The sequence below is a fragment of the Elaeis guineensis genome, chromosome 7 (genome assembly GCF_000442705.2).
Source record: "Elaeis guineensis isolate ETL-2024a chromosome 7, EG11, whole genome shotgun sequence".
NCBI classification, from domain to species: domain Eukaryota; kingdom Viridiplantae; phylum Streptophyta; class Magnoliopsida; order Arecales; family Arecaceae; genus Elaeis; species Elaeis guineensis.
In genome coordinates, this window is record NC_025999.2 from 101,383,599 (window position 1) to 101,400,103 (window position 16,505).

General features: G+C 37.1%; 1 protein-coding gene across 1 annotated transcript; it reads right to left on the reverse strand.

Moving 5' to 3' along the window:
• Positions 1 to 8,773: 8,773 nt before the first annotated feature.
• LOC105047992 (BTB/POZ domain and ankyrin repeat-containing protein NPR1) lies at positions 8,774 to 15,949 on the reverse strand. The gene is made up of 4 exons (XM_010927161.4): positions 15,146 to 15,949; positions 12,896 to 13,643; positions 10,214 to 10,411; positions 8,774 to 9,177 (listed from the first exon to the last, which is right to left on the reverse strand). The coding sequence occupies exons 1-4, from the start codon at positions 15,689 to 15,691 to the stop codon at positions 8,951 to 8,953; spliced, it is 1,719 nt and encodes a 572-aa protein (XP_010925463.1). The 5' UTR covers positions 15,692 to 15,949; the 3' UTR covers positions 8,774 to 8,950.
• Positions 15,950 to 16,505: the final 556 nt, after the last annotated feature.

Sequence of the window (16,505 nt, forward strand, 5' to 3'; positions counted from 1 at the left end):
TAATATCATTTTGATTAGAATATGATTTATATTGAAGTATTAATATATTAAAAAATAATTTTGAATTTATGATGTTATTTATCAATTTGATTTTATATTGATTAGCCTTAAATCCTAAGTGATTATTGGATTGTTTATTTTTTTTGTAATATGTTGGAGATTTTTATCTTAATTCTTAATGATGGTATTTGTTTAAAAATTTTATTTTATTGAGTGACAATATCTTATGTTAATTTAAATCATCTTACTTGATAAATATTCTTGATGATACTCTTATGTAAAAAAATAAATAAATTTTCATGAATCACAAATAATAATAATAATAATATAAACCTGTAAACCAAATCAAATCAGACCATTTAAATCATGTTGGTTTGGTTTGGTTTCAATGTTCTATTTGTTCAGTTTGATTTCTAAAAATGTCAAATCATTTAGAACTAGTTTGATTTAGGTTTGAGCATAAAATTGATCCGCATCGGACCATGCTCACCCCTATATATTGCACATGCATTTTTTTTTTAAATGTGTATGATTAATTATTTGGTACAAAAGAAAGTATATTGCTTAAAAAACAAAAAGATGAAGTTGCATTCTCCTATTTTGGGTGTATTAAAGAAAAGAGAAGTAAGTAGTCCACGCAGCTTTTGTTTCCCCTAACATCTCTTGGTAAGTGTAATATATTTTTTTTTTTAAAAAAAAATCTTCTTCAACTACATACATATATAGTCCTACCAACAAGGCCCTTTTATTCTAATCAAGATCGAATGAAACTATGCTCATAAACATGTGATTGATGGAAGTCTCAATAGCTAAAAAAAGAAAAAAAATTACTTGTAAAGATACACATCTTAGCCTGACATTAGCTTTAATTTTATAGCAGGGAAAAGAATAGTAACTTTAATTTAAATATCAAAGGCAAAAGCATAGATAAAATAAATATAGTTTTTTTTAATTAAAAAAGAGGCTAATATCATACCAAAAAACCAGCATCTATGAAAAACCTATAAAATGAGCTAGTAGGAATTCTTATGTAAATAAAAATAGGTTATTTGATTTTTTTTTCTTTTTTTCTCTGGGTGAAGAGAGTCTTTAATGTTAAAACAATAATAATATATTAAAAATAAATCATGATTAGCTATTTCAGTATACTGATATCACGTACTAAGTCCACGTACACGCTGAAATGACTGTGGTATATCAAGCATGCCGGTAGTGTACCATACGATATCAGCATTGCTTTTAGACTTTTAGTGCCGATACCAACAAATCTTAGAATTTTCCTGTGTAGATGAGTATAGAAGTAAAACCCCGCAAGTGAAGGCAAGATGTTGACGGTTGACCAACGCATGTCATTGCGTGCGTGACCGGCGGATCGGGTAATCTCTAGAGGGCAGCGGACGCGTACTTTCGGCGTGGGGTCATCTCCCCGCGGTATGATCGTCAAGTTCAGCATCGAAGGCGGGCGACATGCTCGCTGAAATGTTTCCCTCATCGTTCCCACATTATTGAAGAAAGAAAGAAGGAAAGCTACCATCGAAAATTAAAATTATTCTATCTACATCACCGTATGAGATCTCTGTTCGCAATTTAGTACTGCAACAACCCACATCATCATCGTAAGCTCAAACTAGTTAGAAGATTTGAGCATGATCTAGCGTCCTACACTTTGCCGGCGTCATATTAATGCTTAATTTATTATTATATGATAACATGGGTAAACTCGCAGCTTTGATTTGACTTGGCTTTAATCCATTTAGCGTTGTTCGGACCAATAGCATGATGCCACATCAGCATATTAATAATATTTTGCATCGGATGCCCGCTTAAGGTTGTTGGAAATTGATTATTTTATTCAAAGGAAAATTTTAGGTGAGGGTGGTTAATCTGGAGAGTCGGTAACAACGGAACAAGGGTGGACCAAGAAGAAGGCTAAAACGTCATCTCTTAGATTATCTTTCTTTCCAAATGGGAGACTGATCAATTTGAGAATATTTTTGTTGCCTGGTTTTGTTTTCGTCGAACAATTTAGCAGTACATAAATTGGAAACATGGGAGTGGTGGGTCAGATTTGAGCTCACCACTCAAATGAATTAGGGGAAAAGAAATAGTCTGTTAAAGCGACATTTTTATCTTATACTGTGCATTATTCTCGTAGCCGCTCAAATCAGACAAGGTTCTTAAACAGGTAGGTGTCATGGACCGTGTCTAAGTCCATGAATGTTGCCGCTAAAATTCAACCTAGCAAGATCTGGTAGGTTGGTGCTAAAATCTAACGTGATGAGATTGAATGGATTAGTTGAAGAAACCGGTTCCTCACCACAGAGGACTTTGGAGAGGAGAGCCCAACCTCCAAATAGAAAAAGAAGAAAAATATAAGGTTACGGGACTTGCTTCGATGGAGGACCCTCAATGTCTAAGTTAGGCCAAACTTTAGCGAAACAATAAATATCTAACAATGCAGGCTGAGCAGATTGAGTAGGAGAGAAAAAAATGCAGCTAAATGTGCCCCAAATCAAATATATATAGGTGTGAGAACACAGAACTATTATCCGAAAGAATGGGCACACCATAATTACAGAACATGTAATAACTATCTAGGCATGGAGAACGAGTTGTCACCCTCTTGCAACATGGTTTATAAGTATGTAGAGCTATAATCGCCTTTCTTATTGGACTTTAATTGTCTTCAATGCACTTTGATTTAGAAACACATGATGCTCCATTATTGATCGATTGGTAAGATGCTCTGTTATTGGCAAATAACAATCACAATTTGTGACAAATATAGGCCACATCAAATTGGTCGAATATAAACTTTTTGCTCATTCACTATTTGACCCAATCTAGATAGGAAATTATTTGATGAGCTTTATATTGGGCTTGTTGGGATATTTACTCGAATCTATGGCCTCAATTTGAGCTTCTTATTTGATTGAAGACTAACAATCCTCTATGTTTTTAAATCTTATTGGATGACTATCAATAATATTTGAAAACTAATCGGATAGCATGGTTACTCATAGATCAGCAACTATATCGATATTGAACTGATCATCTAACTTGGATGTTAATTGAGTATTTATTGAAAAAATCATGATTAGTGATCTGAAAGATTAAGAGTCACAAGAATAGTTACGATGTGCAAAGAGCATATTAACTGCTCATAACTAAAAAATCATGAACTTGATTAACTACCCATTAAATCCACATTGAATTCAGTAACTCTCACGTTCCCACGTTCCAAAGGACTGAAATTACAACATAATAGCAAATTCCATCTCTATATAAAGGGAGATAAGAGGAGGATCAAAGTAGACCTTTTCTCGCTGAATAAGTTCTCACTTCTATTGTTCTTTCACTATCTTTGGAACTCCAACTAACTTAAGAATCAGAGGATTCTTCATCAGACAAATTTTGACAAGAGGATTTTTTTGTGGGTACAATCTCTATCAAGAGCAAGATGCAACTTACTCGATGCCGATCTGAGTACTTACTTAGAATTAGCGGCAACATGACCCATTTTAGATTTGGTAAAAGAACAATTAAAACATTAACCAAACCCACTTGGAGCACCGTTAGTGGTTGATCAAGGAGCTGATTCAAACTCCCCACCAATATGCAATTCGCATGAATTTTGAATTGTTCATGAGTTTAATTAGACTAATCTCACTGCTCCGAAGAAGTCAATAACACATGCATCCGCATGTATCAAACACCTTTAATATAGTATCACTGTTACTCTTTCACTTCCTTAAAAGTCGTAAAAATATCAGATATTGCACGCACGGTATCTTTAGTCACATGCAACAAGGCAGACAAGCAATGTAGCTACTACCATTGTGGTGTTCGTTGTGATATATTTTTGTGTCATCCAGCTACAAAAGAAGGTCGCTAGAAGAATCGCCAAATCAAGTTGCAGTAGCTTGAGAGCAGTTTGAGGGAGGCAAGCAGAGCTGGAGAGAGAGAGAGGGGCTGTTGGGGATTGTCATGATGGAAGGTAATGCAATTTTGTCTTACCAAAAAAGAGAAAAAAAGGATAATGCAATTTTTTCAGTTGTTTGCGTGCATTGTTAAAGGAGCAAAAATCACATCAAATTTTTTCCAAGAACAAGAAAAGGAAATCTATCTATGCTATAATTACTATGTTAAATATTATATCTAGAATCCGCGACTGCTAAGCAAAGAGATGTATAATTTATAAACCCACATCCACCACTCGAACAAAATTATATTGGCTCTACTTGATTAGAATCTGTGATATATTACAAGGGCATGCCTATCGGGAAACTCCGCACCAAGAGGACTCACCTCTAGTGTGCCTGCTGCCAACAAAGTGTCCCTCGTAAATAATTTATTCATTCTCAAAAATTTACTACTAAAGAAAGACAAAGGAATTAGCCAAATTCCCCCACATAGCAGAAAAGACCACCAATAAAGAAAGGAAGTAGCCAAATTCCTAAAAAATAGCAAAAAAAGAATGCATGCACCCTATGCTGGCCGTACACTATGCCAATTATCTTGTCTCCATTCTATAGACTAACTAATAAGATGAGCATATAACTGATGAGGCTCGTAAGAATGAGCTAAGATCATTGATATGGTATATATGGTGTGAGGTATAATTTTTCTTTCTCATGACTCTTTCAAAGAGTTAATGTGAACTGGATCATACAACAACTCACAAAGATCAAAGATGAAATTGATCCCCCGTGTTAAGGTGGCCATGAAAGTTTAAACTTTGTTTAATTAATGATTTTCAACATCCTGTTGCATAAATGCAGGAAGAAAAAAAAAAAATTAATTCTAGTAAATACAGTATCCGTCGACAACATCCAGCGGCTAAAGTGGCACTTGCTGTGTTAGCCATTAGACCAAGGTAACGGCGGTTATTCACCCAATTCAATTATTAATTACCACCATACATAGATGTCAGCAATAAAATATTGTTTCAATTACTTTTTATCAATGCTCAAAATTTATTTCCTGGGTCCCTCTGAGAGCACGTCCAGTTATTGGTAGTATAAATTGTTTCAACCATCGATTTTTGTAAAATAAAATTATCTTAAATCTAAAAAAATATGGCTGTTTTATTTTTAAATTAATATTGGTTCAGACAGATATGAACAATCCAAGCTAACACCCAACCATCAACCTAACAACCGCCGCAGCAATAACTAACTACCGACCGAGCAATCACCCTGACACTTCGATTTCATATTTGTTTTGTGCCTTGGGATTTGGGAAAGGAGCTAACCGACCATCAACCAGCTGGCCGTAGGTGGGAAGTGGGGCCTGCGACTGTAGATGGATTCCTCCACTGCATGCATCATGCAGCCAACAACAGCCGTTCGTTCATATTAACGTTGTTCATCAAGCAATCTAAAACCGGGCGGCTGTGATGCGCCGTCACGTGCTGCATGTATCGTGGAGAACAAATTCTCGGTTGGGGACGGCGGCGACCGCGGTCGTGCCAGCGGCGAATGGAAGAAGCACGCTTTTCTTGGGTAGCAAGTTTGGTGAGGGAGACACGTTCAAACGCGGTCGAGACTTTGATCTGCTGGAAAGGTTGTTCCCATTTCGTCTACAAAAGTCGCAGCACGTGGACCATACCATGTTTTATGAGTTCATGAGCACAAGTCATGAGCGTACGCGTGTGTAACCATACCATGTTCACACGAAATTACCAGGGGCTGTGGCGGAGGATGTAGGTCCCTAAATCCGCCGGCGCCGGTATGGTTTAAGACATTAGTAGTTCATTTTTTTTGTTTCACAGATTTTGGTATTTTTTTTTGACAGAAAAGAATACCTAAATTAGGTGTTACTTTCCACCGTGTTTTATCTTATCGGTCAATACCAGCGCATATCAATCATATCTTATCATATCAGTACTAAATTGATATGTGATATAGAAGGACATACCGATTGACGATATGTTAAACTGGTTTCAGATTGGGTCATAGATCGAGCCCATAAAAGATATCCAAAATTCAAGCCACATTAACAGTTTTCTTCTCATGGATATGAAATTTTGGAGGATTTTCCCCATCCTTGCTCCTCAAAAACTGAATAAACAAAAGAAAAGGATGTGCGGCTATGATTGGGGGCATGCAAAGCCATGCGGTGTAGGGGAGTTTCTAGAGAAGGCTGTCCTGGCTTAAGCTGGGTTGGGCCTATCCTCTGTATGGTGGCCTGGTTGTTTTAGGGCCCTTTCATTTAGGGCCTCTGTCTTTCCGAACTCAGGTGTGTTCTAGTCCTCGCAGTGTTTGATGAGCCAAAAATCCTCTGGAAACTTCTATTCATCTGCCACGTCCCCCTCCCGATCCAATCCTATAACATCTGTGGGAAAGAAACGGGAGAAATTCTGTTATTAACCGAATCCCAATCAAAGAAGGGGAAAAATCCAAGTGCCACTCTTTCTATTACATCAAAATAGGGCAAAAAAAATCCTGACACATGAGGTATTATCCGTTTGGACCTACCGCCCATAGCTCAAGATCTATATGGGACATTTTGGATCTCACAGTTTTGTCCCTTAAAAGATACCTTATGTGAGGAGAATGGTCCCTTGTTATATAAGCTAAATTCTCCTTTGACTTCAATCAATATGAAATTAATGATATCATTTCTTCTACATCATAATAAATACTTAAATATAATTCTGAAAGTATGAGATGTATGCATAGGCTTTCAAATACATAACTCAACAGTTCTGTGATATAGAGTTTGCTTATTGCTCCGTACCGACATCTTTTTCAAGAGATATATTCGACAGTGATTCAATACAAACATCCGAGCAAACCAACGCACATTATCTAGAGCATTATCTTCATGGTCAGAATCAGAGAGATGAGGAGATGGAGAGAACAATGCTTCGAAGAGACAAGGGGATGAAATAGAGAGATGAGGGAATGAGATAGATAGTGACGCTTGGGATATTCTCAAAATCCAAATACATATTAAAGTGCTAAGTCAGGTACTTTATCATTGCAATTAAGTCTTCAGATTTCTGTCTCAAGGATTAGCTGGGAAAAATTGACTTGGCAATGTGGTACCACTAAATTCATCTAACTCATGATCGATGTGGCGACCCAAGCATATTGGGAGATTTTTCAAGGCATGCTGGTCAGGATTTTGTCATCCATTCTAATTGGCGGTCATGCGAGCACGATTACTCTGAGGTTAAAAAGTTGTTTATTTCAGCAAGAATTTGGCAGCTACGTTTACGAGCAGTTGGGAATTCACAGTAAGCTTCAGATATACTGGGTGGACTTTAAACTGACGATGATAACCCCTCCTTTATTTTTCCAATTAATTGGAGGAGAACTTTGAAAGAGAGCTAGGGGTACATCTCGATAATAAGAGAGAGAACTTATAATTGACAATCGCAGCAGCCATGCGTGTATGGGTTCTGACTTGCGACGCCTGTGACTGCGAGTTGGCTGTGGATCTGCTGCTTTTATAGCATCTTGGGCCAGCCCACTGGGACGGACCAGTTCAATATATATATTTTATATTTGCTGGCCGGTTCAAATCTTGTTCAACAAAATTTTCGCTATCGCATACCAAGTACCCGGTAATTTCAAAACTAATTAGAAGCCTAAAGTGCAAATTCAAGGGTAGAAAAGCATACGTAATATTATGGTCATAGGTCAAGAGGTCGAATGGGCTCAGATGGTTGGCTTATGTCTGTCACCTCCGCATACGTGAGGTATTGTCCGCTTTGACTCATGACCATCTTTAGACTTCAGTGGGCCTTTAGGCTTCAATGGATCTTGATCATTTAGAGACTTACGGTTTTGTCCTTTAAAAAATACCTCACGTTGAGAGAGAAGGTTTCAATCCATATAAACCATATTTTCTCTTGACTCATAACCAATGTGAGACTAAAAAAATCCTCTCTACACCACAACACAACCCCCCAGTCAAGAGAGAGTATGTATGGATAGGAGACTATCCCACAAACGGCGCCAATGTTGTGGTCATGGGTCAAGAGGTCAAATGGGCTCAGATGGTTGGCTTATGCTTGTCGCCTTCGCATACGTGCGGTATTGTCCGCTTTGACTCATGACCATCTTTAGGTTTCAGTGGACCTTCAAACTTCAATGGACCTTGATCATTTAGAGCCTCACGATTTTGTCCTTTAAAAGATGCCTCACGTTGAAAAAGAAAGTTTCAATCCATATAAGCTATATTTCCTCTTGACTCATAACCGATGTGAGACTAAAGAAGCCCTCTCTACACCACAACACATTGTTGCGGACAAGAATTCAGTCCGTCATGTAAGGTATTATCCGCTTTGATCCATGAGCCTTATGATTTTGCTTTTTAAAAGACGCCTCATATGAAAAGAATTTTTTCCTCCTTATAAGCACGAATCCCCTTTGACTCACAACCAATGTGAAACTATTGATGCCCTCCACATTATTAGAACCATAATAGAACCCCCAATCAAGGGAGATTTTGATGTGTATAGTCCGAAGAGTCCCACAGTCAGCCGAGGCGGATCTCAATCCTAGAGACTCGAGACGAACCTCGACCCCTACCTGATGCGCCATTGTTACAGACAAAAGCTCGATCCGTCACGTAAGATATTATCCGCTCTGATCCATAGACCGCACGATTTTGTCCTTTAAAAAACATCTCACATGAAAAGATTTTTTTTTTCCTTATTAGCGTGAGACTCCTTTGACTCATAATCGATGTGAGACTATTGATGCCCTCCATATTATTAAAATCATAACATAAAACTACTCAATTCTACCCAGGACTAAAGTTAGAAAATAGATATGTACATTACTCAAACGTCTATTATTTACAACATTTGCTCGAAGGCTCAGGTTATTTAAATACAAGTAAAAAAAAAAAGGGCCCATCACGTGGCAAGAAAAGCCAATAAACAAGCAAGCTTCAAAGAAGAAAAGTAGTGCAAATCAATGTGATATGTCCACCATCATTTTCTTGACCGTAATGTTGATGGCGAAGGCGAGAGTGCAGACCTATCAAATTCCTCCTTGTCCTCGCAAAATGCTTTTATCACCCCTTCTTGCAGTTCAAGGAATCTCTTCCTTCTCTCTTCCGAGTCATCTTGCCCAAGAGAAGTGAGCTCCGTATATTCATCATCCATGATCTTGTTAAGAAAATCCGAGCACCGTGGGAAGAATCGCTTACCCAGTTCCACTGTCAAATGTCATTATTTAACCCATCATTAGTTTTGTCAGAGGATTATTTTCCCCTACTATTCAGTTAAGCTCTATGCAATCTACACTGAGTGTTTGACCACGAACATTTATTTATTCTCTACAGATGACTCTTTTGAATAACACAAACGACTTATGAAACATAGACATATTCTCATTAACTTGCTTCTGCCAATAGATCAAGTGAAGATAATGAAATAAGATCTTTGGCGAACATCTATTATCTAAAACCCATGTTAAAAGGCTATCAATTCAGATCAGTTGATTGAATAAAGGTTATCAAAGAAGATATTGGTTGAAGCATGAAAATTATGGTGCAAAAGAACCGCTTGGTTTCACATCTGCAACTCCAGTCTGCAGCTCTAGTGTGGTCACATACTAAAGATAACATTTTCCTTCTTCCTGATTAACATTACATAGCAATGGATTAGTTTGTCCATGACAATTGCCTATATTCTTTTAAAAGATGTCCAGGTTCTCCAGCCAAAGGAAAATCAATCATTGTAAAGTCGTCTATATTCCTTCCCTCCAAGATAATTTCTGATCTGTGTGGCAGCCTTATTGCCAACCTGGTGTAAAGTGGACAGTTTCTATTCCTATATGTCATTCACCATGAGAGTAGCAACTCTCCTTGTAGTTCAGCCATCCCCTTAAGATATCAGGGTGTGGCCTATGCTTTTCTTTTATTGATTGGAAATTTTTTGGCTACAACTCTATACAAGTGATGTATTTGTTGGCCTGTTATTGTCCAGCACACGCATGAAAAAGAGTGTACATGTTAAACTGTGAACTATATATTGTTTCACCTCTTCCTGGCAAAGAATCCTTTTTTTCAAGTGAGCAACACTGAGGATTTGAACTCTGGACCTCAGGCAAACCATTAGTAGTGAGGAACCAGCCAACTATGTCCACAGTTGTCAGCCAGAGAATCATAAATTAACTACCAATTTCATTACTTTCTAGGAATCAAACCAGAAAGAACATCAAAAAAAGGATCAAGATGCTGATATAAGTACCTGTTCTACAGAGTGCTTCCATTCGAGCTAGGTACTCCTTGAATTTGAAAAGTGTTTCATTTAAATCCGCTGATGTTCTCTGACTTGTAGTTGTATGGTTTGAAGTAGAACCTAGGGGAAACTCCATAGTGCCATCCACGTGAGCAATATCCATGGCAACTTTTGCCTCCATGGGGAATAAAACCCTTGCCAGAGCAACTGAATGGTCATGCAACAAATATCAGAAGTATCACAAAATTGGATTCACAAAGTAACAGCTGATTGCAGATGCCTTCATATGCTTAGAGAAGTTCTGCAGTGATCATTACTCCTATTAATACATTCTCATTTCCCAATTGACCCCCATGCCCCATCCCCCACAACACATCACATCATGTAGTTCTATGATGCCACTTTGGTGACAAATCTAATGATGGATCACTCACTCTTTTCCATATTACCACAATGTCAGACTACTACTGTCACACGGTTCAACCACAACTAACCCTTTACGATGTTCAAATTCCTACCCAACACTTTTTTTTATTCAAGATTGATTTGATGGCTGGCAAAGAGACTTTACATATATATACATACATATACATATACATATACATATATATACATACATATATACATACATATATACATATATATATGTATGTATGTATGTATATGCATGTATATATGTATGTATATGCATGTATATGCATGTATGTATGTATGTATGTGTATGTGTATATATATATATATGTATGTATATGCATGTATGTACGTGCATGTATGTGTGTGTGTGTGTGTGTGTGTGTGTGTATACATATATGTATATGTATATGTATATGTATACGTATACATATACATATACATATATGTATATGTATATGTGTGTGTGTGTGTGTGTGTGTGTGTGTGTGTGTGTGTAGATAGATAGATAGATATACATATAGATATACATATATATAGATATATAGATGTATGTATACACATGTATACATATACATGTATGTATATGTGTATATGTATACATATACATGTATGTATGTATATATATATATATATATATATATATCAAGGATGAGAGAGAGAGAGAGAAGGTTTCACCTTTCCCACTAGTTTATATGATAGACAGCAAAATTATCTTGTTTATGATTTCTCAAATACAAGGATAAGCATGTAGTTTGATTTATGTTTAAATGACCTCACTGCATCCATTAGAACCTAAACGACTATAGCAGTTTTTTATCCTCTTCTCAGATTAGATTTCTTTTTTTTTTTTTTTGGAAAGAACGCCCTTGTTGATGCTTCAAAATATCACTCGATATTAGAGGTTTTCTTTTATAATTAATACATAGGAGCTTGTTCATGTGACTTGAATTACAAACTGATTTATAATTTGTTTTAGATTTTTTCTACTTTCGATAATCCTAATCATAGGAGCAAGGTTCACCATTTAGGCGACCTGTTATTGTTTCGATACAAGGCTATTTCAACATACTAAGTGTCAGTACACCCTCTGTACCGCATTTCAGTACCAAACCAGTATGGTACGATATACTCCATACCATCTGATTTGGTCTAATACATCTCATATCGTCCGATTTGGTCTGGTACAGCAAACCATGCAAAGGAGAGTATTAGCTGTTTACTGTTTAGTATCATGTTAAAATAAGATTCAACTACAGATTTGAGTCTTCCAGGTATAGATGGGTCTGATAGTGCTCAAGGACCATTAGACGTTCAAGGTGGAAAGTACTGACCTACCAGCCAGTTGGGTCAAACCTAACTTTACCTGATCCAAAATATAGCCACCCTACGTACCATATGTTTATTACATAATCTGCCATTTTTTCTTTAAAATCTGATAATTTTACCTGATTGTGTAATGAAAATGATTTTGTTATTATTCTCACTTCTGGTCCATAATACACAACGTTCATAGAAACAAAATGCTTCACTCAAGATCCTTGACCCAAGACCAAAGCCTAAAGCTTAGGTGTATGATCCATCACACTATTCATTTTAAAGCATGTTTATTCCCACACTTAACCCACACGTTTGATGATTATTTCCAGTAGAAATCACGAGCAGTTTGTCATTTTATCGGTAAAATAATCATACAAGAATAATCAAATGCATCATCAATCAATAAAAACCAACCTAACATCATAATTTACATTGGTCTCCATCGTTCTACTGCACTATTTTTCATGTTCACACAAATATTGTTTGTTTTAATTAGTGATCAATTTTCTTCATGTAAAATTCACTTTATATGCTCCAAGATATGATTTAAGATTTTCTTGTTATGCATATAGGGTATAGTTAGCGCAGAGACTTGCAAACAGTAGTTTGCAAGGATCAAAGATTGCCAATTCTCAGTTGACAATCAGAAAACAGAGCTAAAATATCTGGCTAACTTACCTGCAGAATCATACAGATGAGAAATATAAGATACTGGTTGCATGCATGTTAACTAAGAAAAATAACAGATATTAGTACCATATTCCATATGACATGCAACATCATGGTAACTTACATGAATGTGTGCATATGAATTTAACAGAGTACAATAAAAGCATAAGTTTGCAGTTATAAGATAAACATGCAAAACTCCCAAAAAGATAAAAATGCAAAACAATTTTGCAGGCAGAAAAATGAATCATAAAAATGCAAAACAATTCTGCAGGCCAAAAAATAAATCACCTCGGTTCTCAAGGTACAATAATCTTCCACGCAGGTCATCACCTGCCATTGCAAGAGAAACAGAAGCTTCTCCTATTGGTGGGTCCCTTCTTTCAGCTTGCTCTAATATTTCAATGCACAACCCATCCTTTGGAGAAGCCTTTCCTTCTTCAATAGATCTACAATAATCCACAGACCTCGTAAGTCTCTTCGAGATTTGAAGTGCATTTCTTCCATCTAATGTTAGATCAGATGGTCTAGCTCCCTTTGTTAGGAGGGACACAATAATTTGTGGTTCTCGACGCATTGCAGCTATGTGAAGAACAGTATAACCCCTTGGATTTCTGTGATTAACATCTGCAAGTCCAAGATCCAGAAGCTCTGTTGTGATTTTTAAGTCACAATATGCCACAGCATAATGCAGAGCATATGAATCATCTAAAGAGGTGTGTCCCTCCTTTAGCAGCATTCCAACTAATTCAACATCATCTGAATCAAGAGCTCTATGCATTCTTTTGACATGTTTATTGGAAATGTCATTGATTTGAGGTCTAGCTATTCCAAAATTTAACCGCAAATCCATTATTTGCTTGACAATATCTGGAGGCAACACCTTGTCAAGTGTAACAAAGTCCAGGTCTGACTTGGCTACCATTTCAATGCATTTGGTAAGCAATCTGGCACAAAACTTGCTGCACATATTTGCAACGTTTAGAATCACTGGTATGTCATCTATAGCCACCTTTTTAAGAATATCAAGAAGGTGTCTCTGCAATGAAACAAAAAAGAATAATAACTTACCACCTTTTCAAACTGCTGAACAGCAATCAAAAAGAGAAACTATCGCCCAAATTTATAGGCTTTTTAAAATAGCTTAACTACTACAATAAAATCAATCAAGAAACCTAGGTTCCAGGAATAGGGTTAAACTAGTTGAACATTATTTGGACCTCAGTCAAAACCAACCTTGCAATTTCCATATAACAGTGTTGCCTAAGTGCTTTACAACATCATTTCAATATCTCCTAAGACATATTTGCAACATAGCTTTTACTAATACAAGCTCAAAAGGACATTATTTGGAGATTGTAAAGCTTGCCTTAAGGTCAAGCTTAAAACCAGAAGGGACAATATTCCCATGTCAAACAGCCCTGCAAATTCTGTGGTAAGCTTCAGATCCAAATGGATTGATCAACTAATTCGAGGAGGATGCAGATTGACGAGGGGTTCGGATGTGGAAGGGTCAGAAAAGAGAAGATTTAAACGAAAATAGAAGTTGTGAAAAAGAAAGTGTGAAGGCTTTGCAGTGACAGAGCATATATCTCAGATAGGAAAATTGGCAGGGCCACAACGCCAATTTCATAATCTCCGTGACAAGTGTTAGAAGTGCAATTATATAAATGATGAAGCAATATGAAAGTTCAAACAAATTGAACTACCTATAAAGTTCATTGTCCAATTCGTTGGAAAGTTTGTTAATCAATGTCCACCTACTTCTTTCCATCCTCTAAGATGCAAATAGATCATCTTCAATCTAAACATCGTTACTAAAATCCAATTAAGAAAAAGATCATTTTTTTCAGATAAATCACCTTCTACTTCAACTCAAACCCAGTCCAGAATTCATTTTTAAGCTAACCTATTATTTTAAAACTACTAAACATCAAGAAAAAAAGGAAGAAAAGTAGCAGCAAGCAGCAAAGATCACATTTAAGACAACCCACCTCCAAAATCAACTGAAACCGAATCAAGAACTGATTCTCAAGACAACCTTTACATAGAAACACTGGGAACATCACGAAAAAGGAAGGGGGGGGGAAAAGCAAATTAGGACAAGAACTCATTTTTAGCAAACATTACTTAAAATCTTGAACCTCCCAACACACAAAAGAAGCAAGAACTAATAAAAGAGTAGAGCAAAGAAATATTAAATTTTAGAGCATATAACTCCAAGATCGTCTTATACCCGACAGAGAAAGAATACAAACAATTAATTAAAAGTTAAAACGGAGCAAAAATTCAAAAAACACATGAAACTGACTGAAATCACGAATCCAGAATTCATTTGTAAGCAACTCGTTACTTAAAAACAGCCGAGAAACTCACGAACACAACCAGTAAAGATCAAATGTTTGGAGAACCCACGTCCAACCGAAACAGACTTCGAACCCAATCAAGAACTCATCTTTGTGCTCAAAACTACCCCAGAAAAACTTCAAGAGAACAAGAAAAAGAAGCCAGAGAAAGATCAAACCAGTTCCATGGCCTCACCTGAAAGAGGTTGACCAGCTCAGAGATGTCGAAGGTGAAGGAGGCATAGAGCACCTGGACCATAAAATCGACAACCGGCCGGCAGCCCTCGTGGGAGCACTCCTCGTCGACGCACGTACAAAACCCCCTGGGGAGCGGGCCCACCCTCCCGCTGTAGAGGTACCCAAGAACCACCACCAGGGCCTCGTACCCGACCTCCAAGTCCCTCACCAGCTCCCTGAGCTCCAACTTCGCCGGCACCCCCTTCTCCCTTCTCGCAAACACCTCCCGGAAGAAGGGGCTCCGGGCGGAAAGCACGCAGCGGTGGACGCCGACTTCGCGCGGGATGCTCCCGGCAACGGCGATACTGGCGTCCGCGTAGAAATCGAAGTCCGGTGACTGGAAGGCGGAGCCCAGGTTGTCGGAGAGGCGGCGGAGGGCCTCCACGTCGGCCGTGGTGGAGTCCACCACCGAGGCCTCCATGTGGACGGCGTCACTGAAGCAGACGCTGCTGTCGTTGTCGGACTCCGAGAACGCCGTCGCGGCGGTTAGGTGGCTCATTTCCATGTGCGGCGCCGGAGGATTTGTGTGGAAGAGGGGGAAGAAAGAAAAAAAAAAAAAAAAAGAGTGAGAGGGAGGATGGTGGCTTAATGGAAAGGGAGGGAGATGGGAGATGGATACGAGGACGGAAGAGATTTGGATTTATTTGGTTGGAGAAAAAGAAAAGGGAAAGCACAGAGAAAAAAAGAGGAAAGGAAAGGAAAGATCAATGGCAGAAAGGTGTACGCAGCAACTGAGAATAAAGCCTCTCCCTCTGTACCATAAATAGAAGGGGTTCGCAAACTAATCATTCTTTTAAGATTCTTACAGAAAAGAAAAATTATGAGGTTCTGGTGCTTCTCGGATCAATGCATGCACTCTTTATCTGGAAGTGGCTCAGTCATTTACTTTATTTAATATGGCATCTTTCTCGGCTCGTAAGCAAGATTGTATTTGATACATTGTCGGATAATGATAATTTAAATTATTTATTAATTTAAATTATTTATAATTTAAATAAATTATTAATAATATTAATTATTATATTTAATATATATAAATAATATTATAAAAATTTATTAAAAATTTTGATTCATATGATTGGCATGACAATCAGATTACTGATAATATAACATCAAATTTATAAAATATTTTTAAATTAAATTTATTAAAAATTATACTTTATAAATAAAATTTTTATTTTTTAAAATAAAAAATAAAAATATATTATATTATAAATATATTATATATATAAAATAATATTTTATTTTTATTCTTATTCTTTTTCTTTCTTTTTTTTTCCCACACGCCACAATCCTCCCAACCGCTGACTGCTCCACCC